The sequence below is a fragment of the Pinus tabuliformis genome, chromosome 9, assembly GCF_031772625.1.
Source record: "Pinus tabuliformis cultivar Carrire ecotype Pingquan chromosome 9, CPIR1, whole genome shotgun sequence".
NCBI classification, from domain to species: domain Eukaryota; kingdom Viridiplantae; phylum Streptophyta; class Pinopsida; order Pinales; family Pinaceae; genus Pinus; species Pinus tabuliformis.
Genome location: NC_142307.1, coordinates 1,247,408,600 through 1,247,435,203, shown reverse-complemented (window position 1 = coordinate 1,247,435,203; position 26,604 = coordinate 1,247,408,600). Strand labels below are relative to the sequence as shown.

The window sequence follows — 26,604 nt, the reverse complement described above, 5'->3', positions numbered from 1 at the left end:
GCCAAGAAACTCCCTTCTAGTACCTTAGAGCTTGCATACCCTAATGGCAAGTTCTTCACACTCGACGAGAAGTTCTCATCATTGGATTTCGATCAAGTGACTTCATGGGTGTTCGAATTTAGTTCCTTATTCACACTCAGTGAATTGTGTTGCTGGTACCTTGAGAGCCATTATCATTATTGTTGGTTTCTATCACGCTTGTTAACAATTCACATCATTGACTAGTAATCAAGCAATTTTCTAGCATGTTCAATGTCAACACATCTATTCACATGCTAGAATTTGTACTTTGATCGGGTCATGTTGGAGCGCAAGACCTTGGGTTCAGATTACAAAAGTCCATGTTGCAAGGCGATGTGACGTGATCATGCTTACATACATGTCTCTTTCAAATGGATGGCTGCGACCATACCATGAGTCTGTTATATGTGATCCTTCTCATTATTGGATGGTTGCGACCATACCTTGGGTTAGATATGATCCTTCTTGCTAGATGGTTGCACCCATACCTTGGATCCATTTACATGATCTTCTTCTGGATGGTTGCATCCATACCATGATTCATGTATCAGATATTTCAGTGATGTATATGTATCTATGCTTGCTTACAGGTCCGACGACAATTTCGGTTCCATGCATCTACTCGTAAAGCATTTCACCCCTCACTCTTGTTCGGCCTTCATGCTTTAGGGGGCATCTGTTACACATCATTTTGTCACTGTCCCTATACTCCCCATTCCTTGATCCTGGAGGACCTCTATAGTGACCCTCATGTGTTTCCCTATCATGAAGAACATGTCCTTACATCCCTCTTCATCTATAGAACATTTCCCTCTTACATCATTTCCTAAGAATATTCCTTCAAACTCAGTTTTCAAGACCGACGCTATCACTCAATTTCTTCCCTATGCTGATTTGCAGAGTTTAACACTGGGCCTAGCGTTGAACGACATTGGTAATCCATTCATGACCCGTGCCAACCCTCTTTTGGAAATTTCTTAAAAATGGATTCGAAGCATCCAGGTCTTGAAGCTTCGTGAACGGAAGTCTGGTAAATGGTTAGGCAGAATAGAGACGAGAGAGACTGTTTGGGCTCCTTTCCCCTATTAAAATGGGACAAACCAAAAGGGATAAGGCCTCTCCCATCATAAGAGGATCCATTTCCCCTCTCTCAAGTTATATAAACTCCTCCTTTTCCAACCTCAAATAGCTAATGAAAAGGATGGAATAACCTTCAAATCTTGATAGCCACCTTAAGAGCCTTAGCCTTCTAGTTTGTGTTTGTAAAGGGAGAATAAGCTTGTAGTTTGTTTGCTTTGGATCAAAGAGGAAGAAGCCTTGAACTTCCATTGTTTTGAGGGTGAACCATGGGATGCTAATAGTGGTGCTGGAACCCTGACATGTCGAAGGAAACCTGCAAGACTCAAGCGAAGGTTGTACTTTCCTTTTTGTCATAATAATACAATTGATATTTTGTTTCCTATATCAATTGCATATGTTATTTGGTAGCTTAAGACTCCTTAGCCTCTTAAGTAGGTTAAATATTTTGTATGCTATCATGTGTGCTTTAGTTTCTTGTCTCATTGTTTTAGGTTCTTGATTGACACTAAGGAACTGATCGCTAGAGCAAAGGCACAAGGACTTCATCAAACAAGGATTAGCAATACAAGAGGTAGGATCTTATCCATTCTCAATCTAAGGGAACTTATATTAGATTGTCTTGTTTGTGGCTAGACCCTCTCCCCTGGGCTAGAGGGATTGTCTCTATCCACAGAGAGAATCTTCCTACTCCACAATACGTATACGCACCTTCTATTCTGTGAACCCATGTGTGTACATGACTTGGACAAGGTTAAACAACGTATACAACTTAAAACATTCTCTTTCCTCAATTTCTTGATTCTGATCTGCAATCCTTTGTCCCATCATCCTATTCTTCTGTGCCATTACTCTGTTACCTCTGAATTAACCGGTTACAATGTGAGTTGCCATCTTGCATCACTTTATCATTTCTAAAATGACCTGTGGACACCTCTGGTTATCATATATGTGAGTTGCCATCAAGGACAACACATGTACCACAATGCCAGAAAAATTCTTCCCCGCACCTTTAATCAAGTTTTTAGGGGGTCTGGACTTGGAACACTACACCCTGGGCTTGAGAACTAGCCCTCTTAATCACTATAAGCAAGAAAAATCATCTTGGTCTTTTATTTATGGGTAGTCTTTTGGGGCAAGGCATATTTACGAGTCTATTCAGCCATTAATACGCAGGGTAGTATATGTCCACCACTAGATAATGTGCCCATTTCAATCAAACAGTGGGTGTACACTGCCCCATGTATACTTGTAAATATTGGTTGTCGTCTTTAGGAAGTTGGATTTGTATGTAACATGAAACTATTGAAGATAATTAATTTGTTTTCTAAAAAAAAATAAGTATATGTAAATAAATTATTATTATATTAAGTATTGCTTTTCTTCTTTAATGGAAAGTATTTACTTATAAGTATATGTGATGATATAGATATAATATTGTATGATATCAATTATGCTATGTTAGTGATAAAGTAAATATTATGTATAATTATCATATATATATGTGTGTGTGTGTGTGTGTGTGTGAATATTTAATTTTAAATTATGTGGTCAATTTTTTTTCGAAATAGTATCGTTATTTCTGAATTGTAATTATGATTACATTTATTATCAAAAAAATATGTGAAATATATAAGTAAAATATGTATGTGAAATACATAAGTTTGTGAAGGAATTAATTTAATTGATAAACAAATAAATACTATTGAGAATACATAAGCTTTAATAATAATGAATATTAATAGGAGAATAGTGATCATGTTTGTGTTTTACTATTATTATTATATTTTTTATCATATAAAAGGGTTATATTAGTTTATTGAGGATTGGATTAAATATAGATTTTAAATTATGGATAGATTTGGTGTTTCTAAATTCTGCAAGATGAATGTTATTAGTTCAATGAGTAGTGATGAGATATTATAGATTCTAAATGGAGGATGAATGGTCTTTGGTATTCATTTTTTACAAGAAAATGAAATTGATTTCTAGATTAATCATGATAAAAAGATATAGTGCATTATTGTTCTATATTTGATATGTATCATAACATCATATGTACGAGAATGATATTGATTATGGTTTTAGTTAATTGTTATGTCAACATAGGACTGTTGATTATAATGTTGGGATGAAGTTTCATGATATTATGGTATGAGCATAATGAGGCACGCGTAGTTATTATTTTTTTGTGTTACAATAATGACGCTGTATGCTCATGAGGGATATGATATGCATAGTTTAGCATAGGAATTATGATGTTATGATATGAGGTTATATTAACATGTGGTTCCATTTATTATGTGATGTTATGGTATATCTTTGATACAAATATGTTAATGGTATAACTTATGAGGATAGTATGATGTAAAACCTGTGGTAATTGCATACACATTTTATGACATGCATGAGCATGTAGTTCATTATTATTCAAAATATTGTTATTAACAATGATATTTATCATAATGACATGCAAGACTTGACATGTGGATTATTTTCTATGAGATTATGTTGTTATAACTGATGCGTTGGTTGCATGTCGATATGTGGTGATTGGAAGGAAATTCACTAATGGGACAAGAGGGTTGGTTTATTTGATGATCTCGTGAGAGGCCATACCTAAGAGGGAGAATATGTAACACCGTATGGGCTGAGAACAAACTCAATCAACAATACATATTCGAGTGGTTCCTTCATCTTGTATAGCTCTTGATATATAACTCTTGAGGGGATATGGGACCATCTTGAGGAGGCTAAGTGTCTGATATTGGAGGCCAAGTGCCTGATATTAGATTGGGATGTCGAAGTCTAGTGGGGGTGTAAGGACTTTGATGCTTTGGGTTGTGCATCTCAATGAGTGTTGAGGGAATGGGTCGGTCTCTCGAGATGCTTGGAGTACTACTACTTAGAGTACTGAGCCATGTGCCTGGCTTGGTGAAGATGAGGTTTGAGGCTAGGCATTAGCCTTGGGGCCATCCTTGGGCTATGGTACAAACTAATGAGGCTTTATGCCTGGTTTTGAATGTTGGGAAAAGGGGACAAATATTCCTTGTGATTTCCCTGGTGATGTGAAAATTTTCGATGTCTATTGGTTGTACTGGTTCAACAAAGGGTGTATGGAAAATGTGAAGTAATTAATAACTAAATAAAACAAAATAAAAAGTTAAAAGGTTCAATTTAACTTCTAGACAAAGTTTCTTAAAGAGGAGTATGTCATGCTCCATAATAATAATAATAATAATAGATAAATATAATAATATTAATACGCAAGTGAAGAAATAATAAATAATAAAGAAATGACAAGGGAGGATGGAGAAACCCTAGCAAAGCAATGGCAAAAAGAGGAGGGGGATTTGGGCACGGGTTTGGGCGAGGCCAAAGTGAGAGAGGCCGCGGGGATAGTCACGGTGGATGCCAAGGACCCCGAAGAGATTGAGAAGGAAAGGGGGTATTCGTGACAAAGCTCGCCCGCCTGGTAAAAGATGGAAAAATCCGTTCCCGTGAGCAAATTTATCTTTTCTCGTTAGCCGTTGAGGAGCAACAGATTGTGGGTGACAGAAATGGCCACGTCGAGCTCGATGTTCAGTGCAGCAAAGAGGTGGCCACAGCCAGCTGTGGAGCCATTATTTTGGCCAAGTTTTCGATTATTCCCATGAGGAGGGGTTATTGGGGTAACAAGATCCGGAAACCCCACATCGTACCTATCAAGATCACTGGTAAATGTGGCTCCGGAATAGTCAGAATGGTGCCTACCCACAGAGGTGCCGGGATCGTGGCTACTCACGTGCTTAAGAAATTTTTGCAGTTTGTTGGAATTGAAGACGTGTTCACCTCCTCGCGAGGGTCAACCAAAACTCTTGGAAATTTTGTCAAGGTCGTCAAGACGTTGGAGGAGTACCCACAGACTACAGAGCATTATGGAGACATTGAAGCTACACGGTCATGCATGACCCAGAGGACCACAGAACCCCCTTCCTTGGTAACTTCTAATCGCTTTCAAATTTTTATTAAAACCCCTTCGGGGAAGTCTACCTTGATTTGGGTCCTTGCAACAGACTATGTTATGAACCTAAAGAATATCATCGCCCAACAAATTGGCTACCCGGTTGGACTACAACATCTGTTATATGGGGGCAGAACCCTACAAGATCTCAGATCCATTTTGGACTACAACATTATGTCAGAATCTACTATAACACTCAACCTGAGGCTGCGAGGTGGTGCAACAACTTTCAGTTCAACAAAACAAACAGAAGGAGGCAGTGGGACAAGCACAGAAACAAAAAACAACACAGATCCACAACAAAAGCACAAACTCCTATGGTAGTCCCAAAGCAAGTTGGAATAGAACCCAGTCCATACATTGTGGAGCAGCTGAACTATACACCAGAACTAAATATAGATATACCAGAAACAAATGAGGCATGTAATAATTTTGAATCACATACCATCATTTGTTGATTCAACTGTTTCTGGCCAAAACCCTTTGAATTTTTCCATTGGATATTCACAAAATGGACTCTACACTATGAGATTCACCTCTGTTCCAAGGGGTTTTTTATTGTCAAACTCCATTCAATAGAGATAAGAGACATTGTGATACAGGAGGGACCATGGTTCTGGGGATCTACAGGCCTTTTCATCACACCATGGTTCCCGAAATTCAATGCCAATACTATGGTAGTTTCCAGGATGCCAGTTTGGGTCCATCTGCACAACCTCCCATTACACTTTTGGGACCAATAGGTTCTCGCCGGTATAGGTATCACCATTGGTAGATATATTAAAATGGATACACAAAGAGTGGAGGAAAGAATTTTTACATTTGCCCGCATCTATGTGGAAGTAGATCTCAGTAAAGGCTTACCGGACTGCATACAACTGAAGCATAAACAACGAAGCTGGACACAGACACTAGACTATGAAAACACATCATTTAGGTGCAGAATATGCTGACAAACAGGACATCTACAAAATACATGTCCTGAAGACAAAAAATAAAGCCGAAGGAAGAAGAAAATAGGGAAACAACACAAGGGTTGGAAATTTACCCCACCAGATCCTGAAGAGGAGGAGGAGTTTGAAGTGGAAGAGCCCATACCAAATGAGAACAATCAAACAAACAAAGAAGCAGAAATCCAGGAGACATCTCCACAAGGACCTATGGAACCACAACCGGAAAAGATGCCAGATACAATGGAAAACAATGGAACCAAAAGACTACACACATCAGACACCTCTGATTCTGACAAGGAAAATCCCCGACCAGGCGCTGAAAATCCACTTCAACTTGTATCCACGATGCCATCTCAAGGGGAGTGGCACAAGGTCGAGAAGAAAAAGGGGAGGAAAACATGATTTTCTCCCCATATGTACATTAAACTTTTTTTAACGAACCCCTGATCTGAGGTCATTTGACTTGCAGATGAAATGCGACTCAACATATACAAAATGTAATTTTGTTTTCATTAATAAAATTACGACTTTTCTTACGGGAAAAAAAATAATAAATAAAATAAAATAATAGTAAATAAATAATAAATAATAATGGAAATATAATAATAGTAAATAAATAAACAGGACATCTACAAAACACATGTCCTGAAGGCAAAAAAGAAAGCCGAAGGAAGAAGAAAATAGGGAAACAACACAAGGGTTGGAAATTTACCCCACCAGATCCTGAAGAAGAGGAGGAGTTTGAAGTGGAAGAACTCATACCAAATGAGAACAATCAAACAAACAAAGAAGCAGAAATCCAGGAGACATCTCCACAAGGACCTATGGAACCACAACCGGAAAATATGCTAGATACAATGGAAAACAATGGAACCAAAAGACTACACACATCAGACATCTCTGATTCTGACAAGGAAAATCCTCGACCAGGCACTGAAAATCCACTTCAACTTGTATCCACGATGCCATCTCAAGGGGAGTGGCGCAAGGTAAAGAAGAAAAAGGGGAGGAAAACATGATTTTCTCCCCATATGTACATTAAACTTTTTTTAACGAACCCCTGATCTAAGGTCATTTGACTTGCATATGAAATGCGACTCAACATATACAAAATGTAATTTTGTTTTCATTAATAAAATTACGACTTTTCTTACGAGAAAAAAATAATAAATAAAATATAATAATAGTAAATAAATAAAATAGTGAATAATAAACCCGAGTTATATATATATATATATAAAGAAAAAAAGTTGCATGTTGACACATGAATTGTGTGCATGTGGAAAATTTTCCAATTCCCTTCCATTTTTGGAACAATTGGTTCTATTTAATGGACGAAGAACGGAATGAGATGATCATTCTTCGGGAGAAGACTATAGAAAGATTATGTGCAACTCAACCTATGATTGGGTGGACATTCGTCCCCAAAACTTTGTTGTGGTTAGAGGGATTCAAATAGTGTTCATATCTCAAATCACAAGTAAGGAATATCGTCACTACGAGTAAGTCTTATATGCTCATGTTTTTCAAAATTTTATGCTAATTATTTGAATAGTTGTGTGTTGATTCTTAATTGCATAAATTGATGTAATTAGTTGTAGATTTTAATTTTGGATTCTTAAAGAGGCCAAAATACTTCATACATTATTAAACAAGGATATGAGTTTGTAATATCACAATTGTAACACCCTCCTACATTAAGTATAAGGGGAAAATTTGGCATAAGGATGACTTGCCCAAAGTAAATACCTTCTATTGGGAACTAGTCCATGGTAAGATCTTAACGACGGAGAATTTGAAAAAAAGGAAAATTTGAGGACCTTCTAAATTTGTTCTATGTGAATTCAATGTTTTCAAAAGTTAGATAGATCTAGGTCAATTTAGTTGTAGTTTTAGCGATAATTACAAGTCTTGATGAACACACAACTAATTATGTGCAACTGGAATATAAACTTAACTATACACAAGGCAATAAGTTTGAGAAAAATATGAATACATTCTTGAATATTTGTGTTCAGAACACGTAACAAACTAATTTTAATACTTCTCAATATGGAAAAAATCCTAACCAAATGTATGGCCTCCTGCAATGTAGAGGAGGTGCACCAACCAACCAATGTTACAATTGTTCACAAAGAGCGAGTACCATTCAAAAAAGTTGTGGGAATGTTGGCGTTTGAATTTTGTTGGATGTATGCTTTTAATGTTACTAAAACTATAGTTTCTTTGAAAAATTGAAGATTGATGGATTTTATACTTACATTACTACTAATGTCAACAACCTTATAGTCTTTAACACAACTATAAGTAGGTTATTCAACAATTTTTTAGCTGAAGTAGAATCTGGATCTCGATAGGCTTCTAGAATATGGTTGACTCTTTGTTTCGAAAGTTTTAGGCTCTGATCTAGTGTTGGAAAGATATATCTACTAAAACTGCAACACATCTCTCAAATACAACCAACATAGATCCATCTTAAGTACGAATCTAACATGAGCCGAGAGGGATCAAATTTCTTCACATGTAAATTTTTTTAGAGTGCAAAATCCAATATGTAAATTTTCATTGTTTAAATTATATTTTTTATTTAAATATATTTATATACAACATTGGAATATTTTATTTTAACAAATATTTTCTATATATAAATATATATGAAGTTTATATCGACATAAATTAGTTAACATAGATCTTCAAATAGTTTATTTAAATTTCCCGTTGAAATATTTTTGAAAAGTATAAGGTTTAAACATGTTACTCATTTTTATTTTTTATGATAGACAACATTCTTTTTCTATTTAGAACATGATTTTTGTTTTATTTTTTATTTTTTTTTAAAGGAGAAAGTGTCAACTTGATGGATGGACATATAGACAAGCTTACACATTCCCCTTATACTGGGTTGTAGTAAGAGCCTCTTGGCTCAATAAAGGGGCACATGTCAACTCGATGGACAGATGAACGGATAAACTTACACATCCCCCTCATATTGCGCTATAGAATGAGCCTCCTGACTCAATCAATTAGATCCATCTAATTTCCAATCTAACATGAGTAGATAGGAATCAAATTTATTTGGGTGTAAACTTCCTTTAGAGTGCAAAATTTTGAAAAAAAATAGCATCCCTTTCATCCCATGATAAATCTCAATGAATTTGCTGTGTGTGTGTGTGTGTGAGTATATATATAATTTTTTTTAAATGTTTTCTTTTGACAATTTTTATATATATAAATATATGTGAAGTTGATAAGTTGATATTGACATAAATTAGTTAACATAGATATTCAAATTACTTTACAACAAATTATATTACATTATATGGATTTCGCTAACCAAACATGGATAGCATATTATTTTTATTTTTTTATTATAGATCACATTGCTTTTTTATTAGAGAATATTTTATTTTTATTTTAAGAGGGACATATATCATCACCATGTTGAACACGGACATAATTACACATCCCCCCATACTAGGTGGTAAAATAAGCCTCTCAACCCAATAAAATTATAAAGATTACAAAAATAACCCTTACCGTGTAGATTCCATAACCAATAGTCTCATGTTTCTTCACAATCACCTAAACCATATACATATTTTTTAAATCACACACAATCAATAATAAGAAAAAATTAAATCTTGAAGAGAAAAAATACCCTTGGTTCATGTAGAAATGTCATATCTATGCTTAAGCTATAATTATTATTATTCATTTTTATGAAAAAGTTTTACCGCCATTAAAATATTTTTACAATTAAAATTGAGTAAATATATTTATTTTTATTTTCAAATATAATTTAATTTTTAAAATTTAAATTAAAAATGAATTATTTATATATATAAATTAAAAAAAATAAAATCTATAAAATAATATTTCTTTTATAAAAAAAACTATAATAATGTCAAACTTGGATACCAACTATTTACTGTATAAATAAAAATATTGCACATGTAATTTTGTAAACTTCTCTTTCTAAAATTATAATTATAATTATAATTATATATATATATATATATATATATATATATATATATATTCAACTTTCTTTCCTCAAACTCTAAAGTATACTGGAACATACCCGTAGAAATAATTAGAGCTCTCTTTGGTCTCTCTTTGATTAGGAATAAAATTAAAATTTACCGTCAGTCGAAGTACTTAGAGCTCTCTTTGGTGTTTCTTTGATTAGGGATAAAATTTAAAATTTACCATGGAATCAATTTTTTCTGTGGAAATGGTTGAGCATGTATAAATATGTGTTCATGACATTTCGCGCAAAATTTGTATCTTAATTTTAAAAACTGAGCGTACTTACCAGTTCCAAACTTCACATTTCCTTATGAAATTGGGTTTAAAGATAAAATAATGATTTTTCTTTAACATGCTCACAATTTAGTTATGGGTTGAGAGAGCCAGTTCCAAACTTCACATTTCCTTATGAAATTGGGTATAAAGATAAATAATGATTTTTTATAACATGCTCACAATTTAGTTATGGGTTGAGAGAGCTCTGAATAAAACAAGTAATCAGTATTCTTGTATTGAAGATTTGAAAAGTGGAAAGAAAACATCTAAGTCTTTTAGCTATAAAACATGAGTAATTTATCATAAAATCTTTAATAAATCAACAACTATGTAAATCTTATTATTTTTATTTTATTTTTCCTTTCATCCCACTTATACTTTTTACTATATTTTTTTTTTAATCTTTTTATTCTTTGTAATTTTTAACTCTACTATTTAGAGTTGTAAGTGATAATATCCACACTGGATTTTTCTATATTATTTTCCTGGTTTTTAATGATCATAATCTTTTTTACTACTTAGTACTATTCTTCTACTTCTTTTTTTTTAAACTATGTTTTCTTAGTTGTATTTGCTAATTCAAATTGCTTGCTCTTAGTGGTGTTTTCCAAATCCCCATCTTTAGTTTACTACTTGAACATTTCTTTGACAACAAAGGCTACTAATGCTAGGTTGCTCAAACATTTCTTTATTTGGTTATTTTGTTACTCTATTATTGTAATAATCTTGGACTTGCAATATTATTAATTTCTATAATAAATTATTCTTCCACACTTTCCTTTGTAATGTTGTTAGCAACATGCACTACACATATACTTGCATTATTTCCAACTTGGATAAATTTTCCTTGTTTGTGGACTCATATTCTTGCATTTCACTATTCTCCTCATAAGTTGACATTTCATTATTTCTACTCACATCAACTTATGAATCTTAAGGGATGGAGCAACGTGTTCACTCAACACCAAATTTTCACATGGTAATGGAGCAATATTCGGGTGTCTAGAATAGGCACATGTCACACCCTATGCCATAAAATCTTATTGAGAGGCCTATAATAACAAGGTAATGGTGATTCCTTTTAACATGTGATTTTATTTCTCTGAGACCATTAATAAAATAATGCTTAAAAAATCATTAGTCAAAATTTGTATTTTGATTAACAAGTACTCAAAAGCATCAATATATTCTTCTATAGTGTTTATTTGATGCAATTTGGCAAGTAATTCCACAAAATTAGTATCGTTTTTTGAGTGATCAAAAAAGGATTTCACCAACTACTTCCATGTAATGTTTCCTAAAAATGTTTTCTTATACCATTAGCACTATTGTCAACATTCCCAATCAAATGTAAAACTCATATTTTAAGTTCTAGTAGGCCATTCTCTATAGCACAGAGGAAAATTATTGTTCCATCTAGTCAACGCACTTTAAATTGGAAATATCAAACATATTCATACATACCTTAGGTAAACATTAAACATATTATGGGGAGAAACAATTGCAACTACAAGAGGCTTCTCCCATGGAACAATCACCATCATCGTGTTTACCCTCTAACTTGTCAAGTTTATCAAAACAAAGTGACAACCACCCATTGATGGCAGTCAAAGTTAGTCCTTACTTGCATCAACTATTTGTGTGAGGGACTTTATTGCTAGTATTATGTCATTCATTCTAGCTTTCATGATTGACATGTTTCTAGCATGGGTCATTGGACCATGAGGAACACTTGAAGGGTTACTAGGAAAGTAGATTAATAATATTAACATCATAATAGTTTTTCTTTCGATAGGCCTAATAGATTGTTGTTGAGATAGGTCAATGGTAGGGGTTGGATTTGTCTTGGACTCATGTTTTCTACCTAAATGGTTACTAAATATCTATTTCGTTATGCTCAACATCCGAAGAGAAGAGAAGTATTGTGAGATATATGTAATTTTTTCAAAATATTTACTCTTACTTGAGTATTAATATACTGGAAAAATTCTCAAATACTTAATTTCCATGTTATGTAAGAATTTAATTGTTTGTGCTATAGAATCTAAGGTTTTACACAATCCTATGAACAAAGGAGTGCCAACAACTATAGCTCTATGATATACATAATTGTTTCCAATAATAATATTCAATTGGTCTTTCAAGATGCTAAATAAGGAAGATAAACTATACCCTTAGGCATATTATCCAATTCCTTAGTAAACCAAAGTGATATCCCTGAGTATTATGCTCTTTGTAATATAGAAACAAGATGGTTGATATTTTTATGTAAATATGGTTTTTGTTGCACTTAGAGGGATTCTAATATTAGTAAGTTTACATGGAAGATTTAATCCATATATAGAATATTTCTGATGTGGTACTACTTAGTAAGTACCAATAAAGATTTACAAGAGAATCCAACCAACTGAACTCACTTGTATTCCCTATGCCTCCCAACAACAATTTACCGATTAAATGAAATGCTTTTGTGTCTAAATATGCTATAATATGTCTTTTGACTAAAAAACATTTCTCTAAAATTTAGGTGCATGCTCCATGGGAAAGTGCTTTGATACTATTTGTGATGTACATTGATATATGGAAAAAAAAAACTTAGAGAAATATTTATAGAAATGTAATTCTAAAAATAAAATAAGATATAAACATTGAAGCATCAACAATAGACAAATAAAAATTGATATTATAAGGAGGGTGTAATGTTAAGTTGTCTATTGAAGTGAGAAACCTTCAATTTAATAGAGTTCTAATATAATATTTCTCACTTTCCATTTAATTACATAAATTTTATTTATATAAATATTTTCTATCTACCAAAAACCCCAATCACATAATGTGTCTTCATTATATAGGCAAAGCCCACAAACTAGTGGACCTTATTTAGTGAAGTTACTTTATATTTATTGAATACATGCTCTATTTACCTAATAGACCTATATAATAGCATTATATTCAAACAAGGTAGACTTGATATACAATTTTAATGATTAGAGATATTTATTGTCACTATACAAATTGCAATTATGTATTTTTTAAATTACAATTGTTGTGTTTCATCCCATAACTTAGTAGTAACATTTAATTCATTTCAATTACATTTCATAATATTCACCATCAATATGATTAGAATGATGAGAATAACATCATCAACTTTGTTCACTTCTATATTCACCCAAGCCATGTATGAGTAATGATTCATTTATTGAAGAAATAATTTCCATGTGAGCCATAATGGTTATATGGGCATCAATATTCTACAACACACTCTACTTTATTGATAAACTAATTGTTGATTCTCAACATGAAGAATCCATTAAAAAAAATATATTTCTATGCCAATTAAAAAATGAAAAGTCCATAAAAGAAATATTGCTAATAGAAAAATTGGTCCTAAGTAGAAAATATTTTGATTATATTAAAAAAAAAAACAAGTGTTATCATAATGTTGTTCCATAAAAGTCAATTTAACCAGTTAGACTAGCATATGATTTTAATGGATTGAAGTTATTTGTTGTCTCTATACAAAATGGAATTATGTTTTCTTAAATTATAATTGTTGCGTTTCATCCCATAAATTAATAGTAGCATTTAATTCATTCTAATTATATTCCAAAATATTCACGATGAGTATGATCAAAATATTGGGAATCACCTCTTCAATTTTGTTAATTACAATATTTACCTAAGCCATCTACAATCAATTATTCATTTATTGAAGAAGTAATTTCCATGTGAGCCATAATGGTGATATGGGCATCAAAATATTTGCAACACATTATACTTGATTAATCAACTAATCGTTGATTCTCAACATGAAGAATCAACAAAAAATACTACTATGTTGAATAATTGTTAATTCCCAACAGGAAGAGTTTATAAAAAATATTGATAATGGAAGAATTGGTTATAAGTGAAAAAGAGCTTGAGCATATTCAAAATTTGTCTTCGTGTTATTATATTGTTTCTCTATAAAAGTCAATTTAATAAGATCTTACATAAATCCTCTTACTTCAACGCCAATCTAGTAAGGTCCATTACATCATCTTGTATAGAGTTGTGAGCAATGTGCCCTAATTTGAATCAGTGCCAATATACATATTTGAGTAGCACATGGTAGTGCTCTTCAATACCAATCTAGTATGGCCCATTACATCATCTTGTATAGAGTTGTGACCAATGTGACCCAATTACATATTTGAATAGCACATGGTAGTGCTCTTCAATGTCAATCTAATAAGGCCCATTACATCATCTTATATAGAGTTGTGACCATTGTGCCCCAATTTGAATCAATGCTAGTAAACATATTTTAGTAGCACATGGTAGTGCAATTTATTAGAGTCATGGTAGGAAGGTTTTGTTGAAATTAAAGATCAAAAGATTTAGCATGGAATTAAAGAGAAATGAGACAATTATAGCACTATGGTTATTAATCTCCTATGTAATTATGTGACAAGTACATTTACCATATACATATTTTGGTCATTTGTTAGATGTTTGTTATCTATAAAAGAAAAAACTTTTCTTTAAAAAAAAATACAACTTAGTTTCATGCTAAAAAAAAAATCCTAAATTAAAAACATTAATATTAATTTAACTAAATCTATATAATTACATTTGAAATATAATTAAAATAATTTCTTATACTATTTTAGAATTTTTATTTGAAATTTATATTTATAATAACAATATAGATCACCCTAAATTGTATTAATGATCTTCTATAAACTAAAAAATTATTAAAAATTAAAGAACAAATTACTTTACATTTGATCAAACTCCCAGCTATCCAATCCAAATTTAAATAGAAGTATCAATTTTATATAATTATTCACTAAAGATTCACATCTAACCAAAACGGATTGTGATACTTAAGCATGAGCAACAAAATGCAATATATATTGTATTTCAATTTTAACGTTTTTCGGAAAAAATATTGTTTTTTTTTTTTTAAATAATTTTTAAATATATAAATAAATTTAATATTTTAGGAATTTAAATTATATAAATTAATATGTGGATAGCATAATACTGGTTACTTCGGTTCCCAAACAGGCAGAAAGTACGGTATATAATGTCATTCAAACTATGATTGATGCAGTGCTCAAGGCTGTGCATATCATAGGGATTAACACAGTTATAAGAAATCTTGGGCAGTAACTAATAGGCCATTATATCACCGAATCAACCATTATTTGCACCGAATCAACCATTATATCACATTATAAAGATAAAAAAATAATCCTTGATTCAATAACCAATGCTCTCATGGTTCTTTGAAATCACAGAAACCATGTACATGTTTTTTAAATCACATACATTGTGATTTGCTCATTTACAAATGTAACATCATATCTATGTACAACTTATAATTATTTCTTTCCATATGTTTTTCATCTCTTTAATCCCTATAAACTTTTTTTCAATTAAAAATAAATAATAATTAATTTGTAGGGTTGGAACACAACTCAATTTTCAAGTTTGAATTTAAAAAATTAAATATATAAAGTATTTTTGTCTTTCTCTAAAAAGATTTGAAATACTTTTATGATTTTAAAAGGTCATACTTCTTTACCATCACATAAACTATGTAATGTTTTTTAAATTAAGCATATTGTCATTTGTTCATATACAAATAAAATATGTAAGTTTAAATTATAAATATAATTCTTTTAAGCCATTCAAACATTTTTACAATTATTTGTAATTTTTAAACGCAAATCAATTTTCATAATTTGAATATTCAAATTCTATTTAAAAAATAAAACATACAAAAGATATTTTATCATTTTTTATTAATTTTTAAATTAACTTTTTATGATTGTAAAATATCATGTTTCTTTACAATTACATAAATGGTATATATGGCTTTTAGATCATACATATTTCCTTTGTTCATTTATACATGTAATATTTACATTTAAATTATAATTATTTATTTTTAAAAGCTTTTCATCTTTTTGGACCATCTAAAATTTTATATTGAAAATGTAAAATTGAGTGACAATTGATTTGTAATTTCTAAATAAAAACTAATTTACAAAGTTTAAATATTTAAATTTTAGTTTGAAGTTTAAAATATCTTTTAAAAATATCATACCTCTTTATAATCACATAAACCATGTACATGTTTTTCAAATCTCACACATTGTCATTTATTAATTTACAAATATAATATCTATGTTTAAATTATAGTTATTCATTTTCAAAGACTTTTCATCAGTTTTAACCCATTCAAACATTTACAAGTAAAAATGATTGTTATTTTGTTTGTAATTTTCAATGTAATAATCGGAATAAAATTAGTAAAAATAAGCAAAATACAAAAAAAAATCAATTTTTTTTTGGAAAAAGTTATTAAGAAAAAAACAAAAACCATGAATTTTTCAAAACAATTTTAAGTCGCTTGTTACTTATTTTTCATTTTTCTTTTTATTTCACCTATTTTTACTAGCTATAGTTTTTTCTATTTATTTACTTTTTTCTCCATCATTCAAAGATAAATAACAAACCCCAAATAATAAATGCAACTTCGCTATAGAAATCTTCTTTCTAATGGAAAAATTAAAACCATTTACAAACTTCATTAATTATTCCTCACTATTTCATTTAAGTTCAACTCTTATATAATATTCTAAATATTTATAGCTTAGTTAAAAAAGTGTATGCATCTGCGAAGCATAATAATAAGTTGCAAACTTGTCTCTTACTTTTTTTTGGAACATCTTCTCTCTTAGTTGAATTTTGAGTTTTCATGATATTTTTCTTTCTATCATGGTAGCACATTCTATTTATTAAAAATTATATATATAGATAAAATAATAAAATAAATAAAACTTTATTTATATAATTTTTTAACTTTTTAATTTACCTTACAAAAATGAAAATATTAAATTTCATCTTTTTTATTTATCTTAATTATTTTTTAAGGGTTGTCATCATATTCTACTTCTACTCGATCTCTTTCTAATGATATAAATTTTATCTCATTTTGAACTATAAACATAAAATTATGGTCCTTAAAAAAATTGTAATTTTATGCCATATCAACATCTATACTACTTGTATGTCGTTGACATGTGGTGATTATACGCCCATGTCTCACAATTGCAAAGCACCATGTCTACGAGTCAAACACCTCAACATGCTAGGTCATATTTGGATCTGGGTCATCTTCCTCACAACCAATTCTAATTCTTTCAGAGGCCAGGATGTTTGGATCTTTCTAAATTCCTAAATTTCTACATCCTTTCAAATTCTTGGATCCTTGCAAGGGTGCTTTGGTTAATGGTCAAACAGTTGGATATCTACCTTTACAGATATCTGGAATATCTTGTCTCTGGATGTTTTCGAAAATAAAAATTGTTAGAAATGTTATATTTAGATATCCGTATTCCTAGATATTCGAAATCCACTATCCAAAAAAACCAAAAAGTCTTATTAAATTGAAAAGTCAAAACTTTTGGGTTCTTAGGTTATCTTCCATTCAGGTATTCCACATTATCTTTCATGGGAATTTTCACCTAGCTTTCCACATTGGCACCAGCACTCCTCTAAAAGAACATCATCATATTTTCAACAACATTCAACATCCAAAATTTTGGATATCTTGATGATGTGACATTTAGAAAATCATAAAAGACCATATTCCAAAATTCTAGATTCCCAGACTGTCATGTTCCAAAATTCCAGATTTCCACACTCTCAGATGCCATGTCACGCTCTATGGTGGATGCATCATGTAACGTCTCCACTTAAAAAAAAAAATACCGCAACTATAATACATTCACCTCTTGGGATTTACGCGGTTGTAATTTCAATGAAGCGTCAGCATATTAATGATCGTCTTTAACATTAAGGCTTGATTACCCAACCGGAGGTCCACGCGGCACACATTTTTTTACCAGCATTTTTTTTACACTGCTGCCATCACGTGGCATGCTATACTTACTGCAACTTTTATTAACTCCTCTGCTCCGTCCGGTACGTGGCCTGAGCAGAGATGTCCGGTCTCATCTATCTGTTTGGAAACCCCGCCCCAATCGACGGTGCACTATTCTCTCCACAATCCAATGGTGGCAATCACCTCGGGGTTTACCTCTTCTGTGGATTGATATGAGCGCGACTCCATATGGAGGGAAACTTCCAGCGGAACCTGCTCCAATCCTACTCATTCTTCAGCAACTCTGTTCTATTGGTGCACAGGACCAAGCCCCTACTAGCGTTACCGCTTCAGACTCTGTATTTGACAGACATTACAACCTAGAGGTAATTTTTGAGTTATTGTTTTGTTGTTGCGGATGTTCCTTTCTATGAAGAATTCGTTTATTGTAGCTCTGGTCATAATTTTCTTTTTTTCTGCGAGTTCATATGTTTTGCAGAGTGATGGGCAGCTTACTCTTGGTTAATTCAGGAGGAGAGGGGCTCCTGCGACATCGTCTTGACGTCCCTTCCGGGTAAGATTCACCGTGTTTGAAGCGTTCCCTAGCTGGGGCTTCGGTTCTGAATAGTATAATGACTTTGGCTCTTGCCGGTTAATACCTTAAGTTATTGTTTATATTGCATGTACGTCAAATGTTCAGGGGTTTAGAGGGTATTCACCCTGATAGCTAGAATCGCCCTCAAATTACTCTTAATGGTATTCTCTATATGCTCCGGGGTTTCATGGCTTCTCACCCACAATGGTGTCGCCATCCCTGGTCTGGACAGTTCTTTGCTAAGTTAAATATGTATAAAGGGAATTTATCGGTTGTAAGTCTGTTGTATATTTTCCAGTTATAATTCAACCGTCTGGTGCGACTGCTCCAGTGGATGCTTGGTTAACTTTCCTTTATGCATTGAACGTTTATGAATATATACATGGGTCTCCGGATTTACTTCTCCTAATAATTGCTCCTATGTCTGTGTTCTGGTTATGTTGTTTGTGCACAGAGGGTTATAGTTATTTTCTGAAATGTGGCCTCGAGCCCTTTTGATCATTGTTGGTATCTTTGCTCTTCCTTTAATATCATATGATAATTTCTCATTAAACCCCCTCAGGGCTTTTCTTCTGATGCATTTTCCTATATAGTTTATCGTTGTACCTAATGGGTCTGAAACCTCATCAACAGGGTTGGGGTTTATTTGATTTTCTCCTCTATCTGTTGGTCTCATTGTGAAATTATTCCCGCTACTAAGTTTTCTGGAACTTACATTGAGGGTTTCGTCCCTGGAAGTTCTCAATTGGCGAGAGAGGATTTATTTTAAAGACTCGGCCTCAGGAGTCCATTAGGTCCCTTTAGGATTCAGGTCCCGGATAACCTGGGCAAGGCCGTTTTTCTTAAATTATTGGAATTGTGACCCTACACTCACACAATTATTCTTTTCCAGTATTGATAGTTCTGGTATGCAATTCCCAGTTCTTCCGTATTAATTTTTTTGTTTGCCTATATTTTTTTTCAAAGGAAGGAGTTGTATAATTTGGCCCTTGAGGCCTACTATTGTTATCAATACGATTCTGTTGGCGTCTATGTATTTCATTTACTTACAAGAAAGGTGCAGTGTGATGTATTACTGTTATTTCCTTCATATTTACCAGAACTGTTGCATGAACTCTTTTTACAACCCTTCAGCGTTCGGATTGTCTTTTTCTATAGAATGGTTCAGCAATGTATATATATTGTTTTTCTTGTATGTAATGGCACTATACATTAACTTTCATCATTCTTTCAGAATTTCCAATAATCTATTTAAAAAGGCATAAAACAGATTAGTATGTCTTCCCATTATTTCATGTATATGGTAATTCGGTGGCGTTAACTCTTTTCAATTTTTCTCAGAATTTCAAATGGTAAATACCGAATTTTTTATTCCACCTATAGTAGGAATTATATTCATGAAGAAAGGTATTGAGGAACACAAAACAAATAAAATGGGCCAAATGTGCCATAATCCAATCCACAACAAGATAGTTCCTCTACAGGCAAATTTAGTTTCAACAGTCATTAGTTTTTTTTATTTTTATTTTATTTTTATTTTTTTTTGCGCTTAAAATATCGATTTCTAGATAAATATGCATCTGGGTTTCTTCAAAAGCAGAATAATTGTAGTATCCTACTAGAAGAGCCTTTTGTATGCACCGTCACTTCCACACAGTCTATCAACAATTCACAGTCATAATATCAACAATTCAACAGAGAGTATTTCATACCTGGTTACTTTAATTAAGTATCTCCACAGAAAGAGATCACCTCTGGATGTAGCTAGTCACTCTACCCGACCTTGAGATTGTCTTTCGAGACCAATCTCCCCCCTAGCTCTCTTGTAGGACCACTGTCCTTAGCAAGAATGATTGCACTTTTGTGCTTGGCTATCTGGTCTCTACCAGACTTAGCCTTTTCCTTTTTTTCTTCTCTGCCTGTCCCTACAGCGCAGATTTTTCCTCTACCTTCCTCCTTTTCTCTAGAAGCCCTTCAAGTTAGGGGAGGTAGTTAGGGTTGCAACCACAGCAACCATCTTTGCCCAACTTCCTCCTCAAGATGTTGCCAGCACATCAAGAAAACATTTCTTATAGATATATATATATATATCTATATATATATATATATATATATATATATATATATATATATATATTTAAATAAAAGGATTATTAAATTTCAAATGACTAATATTGTCATATTCAGTTTGTCTCTTATCGTAGTAAAATTAAATATTTACATTTTCTCGGGGCATCACATCTCCCCCTCCTGAGATTGGACATCGTCCCGATGTCTTTTGACCATAAATAGCCCCGGGTAAGCTTGTTTCATAAGCTCTTCATCCTCCCAGGTGGCCTCTTCAGGCCCAAAGTGCTGCCACTGCACTTTAACTTGGGTAATAGCTTGCTTCCGCAGATGTACTTCTCTCCAGTCGAGAATGTTCAGCGGCTCGACCAAGATTTCTCCTTCCGGTTCGACCTGCAACATGCAACGTTCTAAGTCAGTTTCTTTTAAAGAAAACTTTTAGACCAATTTACCGGAATGATTCTTACCTGTACATCCTGCCATCTGATTACATGTTTAGGGTCGTAGACGTATTTTTTTGATACGGAGACATGAAAGACATTGTGGACTCAGACGTGACTTGGCAGGGTGAGCTGGTAAGCCGCCAACCCAATCCTAGCCAAGACCTGGAACGGTCCACAGTATCGAGGTGCCAATTTGGTACACCCGCTCCACTGCAATGTGCTCCTCTTTGCTTGAATTCTTACATATACATGATCGCCGACTTGGTATTCTTTAAACCTCCTTTTCCGGTTGGCAAAATTCTTTTGCCTATCTTGGGTGGCTTTTAAATTAGACCGAACCTTCTTGACCATTTCTTCCATTTCCCCAAGCATTTCTGGCCCCAACATTAATTTGTCTTCTGGTCCACCCCAGCTTGAGGGTGTGCGACACTTTCGCCCATACAGTACTTCGAATGGGCTCATTTGCAGTGATGTATGATAGCCATTGTTGTATGCAAATTTGACCAAGTGCAGGTAATCTTCCCACCTGGTCGGTTGTTGCATAACATATGCCCTCAACATATCTTCCACCACTTGGTTCACCCATTCTGTTTGCCCGTCCGTCTGAGGGTGATATGCCATACTAAAATTCAGTTGAGTTCCCAGTTTAGCAAACAATGTTTTCCAAAAGACTGATGTGAATTTTACATCATGGTCGGAGATTATTGTTTTTGGTAACCCATGCAACTTAAATATGTTTTACATAAAAATATGAGCAATCTGCATACCTCTATAAGTAGACTGCACAGAGATAAAGTGTGCTGATTTACTTAATTTTTCCACCACCACCATGATGGAGTCGTATTTTTCCTTGTCTTGGGCAAACCTGTTATGAAGTCCATAGAAATGGTTTCCCACTTCCATTCCGGAATGGGTAATGGTTGCAATAGTCTCGTAGGGTGCTGGTGTTCTGCCTTGATTTGTTGACATTCTAAACAACATGCCAAGTATTCTGCCACATCTCTCTTCATACCCGACCAGTAGTATTCTTTTCGAAGGGCAGTGATCATTTTCTGATATCCTGGGTGTCTAACATAGTGGCTGATATGAAATTCATCTAAAATCAGATTCTTGATGTTGTTCTGATTGGGCACATATAGCCTCTTCCTATAGTACAACATTCCAGCATCATCTACCCCATAATCTAGCTGATTTTCCTTGCTGGTAGGTTGTTGTACTTGCTGTTTTATCTGCTGGTATATAGCATCTTGCTCTGCTGCTTTTTTAATCATCTCCTCGAAGGGGCTTTTCCATTCACTACAGGTAATTTCATATAAGCACTGTAATTTTCGACTTAATGCGTCCGCCACCCGATTCTCCTTCCCTTTCAAATGTTTGATTTCAAAGTCAAAACCACTTAAGAAATCCACCCACCATGCTTGCCTGGCATTTAGAGTGGGCTGGCTAAAATAATTGGTCAGACTGTGGTGGTCTGTCAGCAATAAAAATTTTCTTCCCATAAGGTAGTGTCGCCACATCTTCAAAGCGTGTATGACGGCTGCCAATTCTAAGTCATAAGTGGAATATTTCTGCTCATGTTCTTTTAGTTTCCTTGACTTGTAAGTGATTACCTTACCTTCTTGCATCAACATGCCTCCGACGCCTTCCTTGCTTGCATCAGTGCACACCACATAATCCTTATTGGGGTCAGCTATGCTCAGAATGGGTGCGGTGGTGAGCAGATGCTTAAGCTGCTCAAAACTTGCTTGGAATTCTGGGGTCCACCTAAAAGCTCTTCCCTTTTTCTGTAAGGAAGTAATAGGGTGCGCTACTCTTGAGAATCCTTCTACAAATCACCTGTAATAACTGGCTAGTCCCATGAAGAATCAGATGTTTGCCACATCCCTTTGTGCAGGCCACTCCATTATGGTCTTTATCTTTTCAGGGTCCACTGTGATCCCTTATTTTGTGATTATATGCCCCAAATACTGTATTTCCTCAAAGAAGTCACATTTGCTGAACTTGGCATACAGCTGGTGTTCTCGGAGGGTTTGTAGCACCAACCTAAGGTGCTCCTTATGTTCCTCCATGGTGCGAGAATATATAAGTATAACGTCAATAAATATTAGCACAAATCAATCCAAATATTGATGAAATATGTTGTTCATTAAACACATAAAGGTTGCATGGGCGTTAGTTAACCCAAAGGGTAGAACCACAAACTCATAATGCCCATACCTTGTTCTAAAAGAAGTCTTAGCTATATCCTCATCCTTAATCTTGATTTGGTGATAACCCAATAGCAGATCGATCTTGGAAAATATTGTTGCTCCCTTTACTTGATCAAAAAGTTCATCTATCCGGGGTAAAGGATACTTATTTTTGATGGTCAATTTATTCAACTGACAGTAATCTATACACATATGAAGAGTCCCGTCCTTTTTCCTCACAAATAGTACTCGAGCTCCCTAGGGAGATACGCTAGGGCGAATGTAATTTTTGTCCAACAGTTCCTGCAACTGCATCTTTAATTCTGTCAACTCAGGTGTACTCATTCGGTAAGGTGCTCGGGATACCGGGGCTGCCCCTGGTACCAATTCGATAGTAAAATCTATATCTCTTTTAGGGGGCAATCCAGGAATCTCCTCTGGGAACACATCCGCAAATTCTTGTATCACAGGGATGTTGTTTAATGCGGCTGTTTTATCTTTTGAGTTAGCATAGCCTACTTGAATGGCATACATTTGACACCTTTTCCTGATACATTTTTCCAACTGAGAGGCAGTTATCGGCTGAATCTGCACAGGTCGATTAATTCCCTGCATCTCCTGTTGTTTTCCAAGTTCATCCCTGTAATAGTTGGTCTTAGTTTTACAGTTGACGAGGGACCAGTGTTTTTCTAGCCAATCCATACCGATTAGAACGTCATATGAGCCAAGGGGAAGCACATTTAAATCTGCTAACACTGGCTGTCCCGCTATCTTTAAAGGGCAGTCATTGACTTTTGCAAGCACTCGTCTCTTGGCCCCTGTAGCCAGCTGTACTAGCCAAGGATTCTTGAATTTAATAGGTTGCAATTTACAGTGCTCTACAACCTTAGGACTAATATAACTTAATGTGGCTCCAGGGTCAATTAAAACAGTTACAGTAAGGTCTGAGATTTTACCTTCGAATTCCACCATAGTCGGCTGGTACTCCGCCTGATGATCTTCCAGGGCAGCATTAATCCTTGGCAGACTACGTCCCACGTCACCGACTGTCGATGCTTCCTGGATCTGGGAAATTTGTTTGGTTCCCTTCCGTTGCGGGCAGTTTTTGACGTAATGAGGTCCACCACACCCCCAACACTGCACGGGGGGCCTTGCTGTCCCTTCATGGTCAAATTTTCTAGATGGCTCGCTGATCCTGGACTCACCCGTTGGCTTTGACCTGAGGGGGCCTTTCTGTAGATTTTTACTGTTTTGCCCTTTTGCCAAGCCCTTACTACCTCCACCTCGACTCCCTTTATTATTTCCAGCCAATCTGTTGTTCCTCTTATCAGTCCATCTTTTACCTGGAACTTCTCCCTTCTGTTTACTTTGTTGGTAACAAATTCTGGCTTTGCATATTGCTTCGTCCATTGTTTTTGGATTGTCAAACTCAATCCTTTCCCTCATATTCGAGGGCAGGCTGCTGACAAACCTCTGTACTTTAGCCTTTTCCTCCCTAATATAAGGTACATAACGAAGTAATGATGTAAACCGGGTAATGAATTCATCCATGGTCTGTTGTCCCAAACGCAAGTCATGGAATTCCCTTGCCTTCCCTTCGTAGAAACATTCCGTCAAGTACCTCTCCTTGAAGTATCTTTGAAATTTATCCCAGGTAATATTCTGTTCACTTACTCCTTTCACGATCTTGACTTCCTCCCACCATAGGGTGGCTTTCCCTTGCAACTGGAAAATGGCTAATCGTGCTTTCAGGTTGTGATCATATTCATATAGCTGGAAGTATTTGTTCATATTAATTAACCATGCCTCAGTTGCTTCCTCTTGTTCTTCGTCAAAGTGTGGCGGTTTGATCTTGCGGAACTCCCCTTGCAACTCTATCCGTTGTCTTTTTGATGTCTGCTATTCGGAAGCATTATCAGATCATTCCTCCTGCTCTTCACCCCTTCCATCTGACCCCTTTAGTTCTATGTGGTGATTCTGTTCCTCCGACACTCTTTGCTGCTCAGCACTAGGATTCAACGGTTGCTGATTCTGTTTATCTTATATGCTCTTTAGAATTCTTTCCTACTCCATCGTTAATCTAGCGTTATCCTCTCGTAACTGATCCATTTCATTTTTCAGCTGTACCATCTCTAATATTGCAAGGTTTGTATTGCGAGTCTCCTCCCCAAGCTGTACCCATAATTCTGGGTTATCCCCAGGGCTTGTTGCAGGTCCCTGGCCTACTACAAACCTAAGTGGAGCACTGCCTGCCCTTCGCATGCTTACTATCTTCTGTCTCTTTGTTGTTTCCTTTGCCTTAGCCTAAACATGGAACCAAAAGAGAAGTTAACATATAACTGTTTTCTGTAAATATAAGTAAAATTGTGACTGCAAAATTTATAATGGTTTTACTTCGTTTATTTCCAATCAGTTGTGTTTTTTTTAATTTGTTTTTGTTCCAGTGTTTGTCCCAAAGGCCACAGTTTTTGAAACCTAGCTTTGATACCACTTGTAACGTCTCCACTTAAAAAAAAAATTACCACAACTATAATACATTCACCTCTTGGGATTTACGCGGTTGTAATTTCAATGAAACGTCAGCATATTAATGATCGCCTTTAACACTAAGGCTTGATTACCCAACCGGAGGTCCACGCGGCACTCATTCGTTTACCAGCATTTTGTTTACACTGATGCCATCACATGGCATGCTATACTTACTGCAAGTTTTATTAACTCCTCTGCTCCGTCCGATATGTGGCTTGAGCAGAACTGTCCAGTCTCATCTATTTGTTTGGAAACGCCGCTCCAATCAACGGTGCACTATTCTCTCCACAATCCAACGGTGGCAATCACATCGAGGTTTACCTCTTCTGTGGATTGCTATGAGCACGACTCCATTTGGAGGGAAACTTCCGGAAGAACCTGCTCCAGTCCTACTCAATCTTCAGCAACTCTGTTCTGTTGGTGCACAAACTTAGGCCCCTACCGGCGTTACCGCTTCAGAATCTGTATTTGACAGACATTACAACCTACAGGTAATTTTTGAGCTATTGTTTTGCTGTTGCGAATTTTCCTTCCTATGAA

At 34.4% G+C, this 26,604-nt stretch overlaps 1 protein-coding gene and 1 pseudogene across 1 annotated transcript; one reads left to right on the top strand and one right to left on the bottom strand.

The window, feature by feature from the left end:
• Window positions 1–4,429: 4,429 nt before the first annotated feature.
• Window positions 4,430–18,767, top strand: LOC149153090 (uncharacterized; annotated as a pseudogene).
• A 5,026-nt stretch (window positions 18,768–23,793) lies between these two features.
• On the bottom strand, window positions 23,794–25,797 carry LOC149153089 (uncharacterized). The gene is made up of 3 exons (XM_089443695.1): window positions 25,663–25,797; window positions 24,521–25,308; window positions 23,794–24,436 (listed from the first exon to the last, which is right to left on the bottom strand). The coding sequence occupies exons 1-3, from the start codon at window positions 25,795–25,797 to the stop codon at window positions 23,794–23,796; spliced, it is 1,566 nt and encodes a 521-aa protein (XP_089299821.1).
• Window positions 25,798–26,604: the final 807 nt, after the last annotated feature.

Coding starts and splice junctions, on each gene's coding strand:
- LOC149153089 (XM_089443695.1), bottom strand. CDS start 25,797: ATGCGAAGGGCAGGCAGTGCTCCACTTAGGTTTGTAGTAGGCCAGGGA. Junction 25,309..25,662: donor ACCTTGCAATATTAGAGATG/GTACAGCTGAAA, acceptor AAATACTTCCAG/CTATATGAATATGATCACAA. Junction 24,437..24,520: donor CTGGAAGATCATCAGGCGGA/GTACCAGCCGAC, acceptor AGCCACATTAAG/TTATATTAGTCCTAAGGTTG.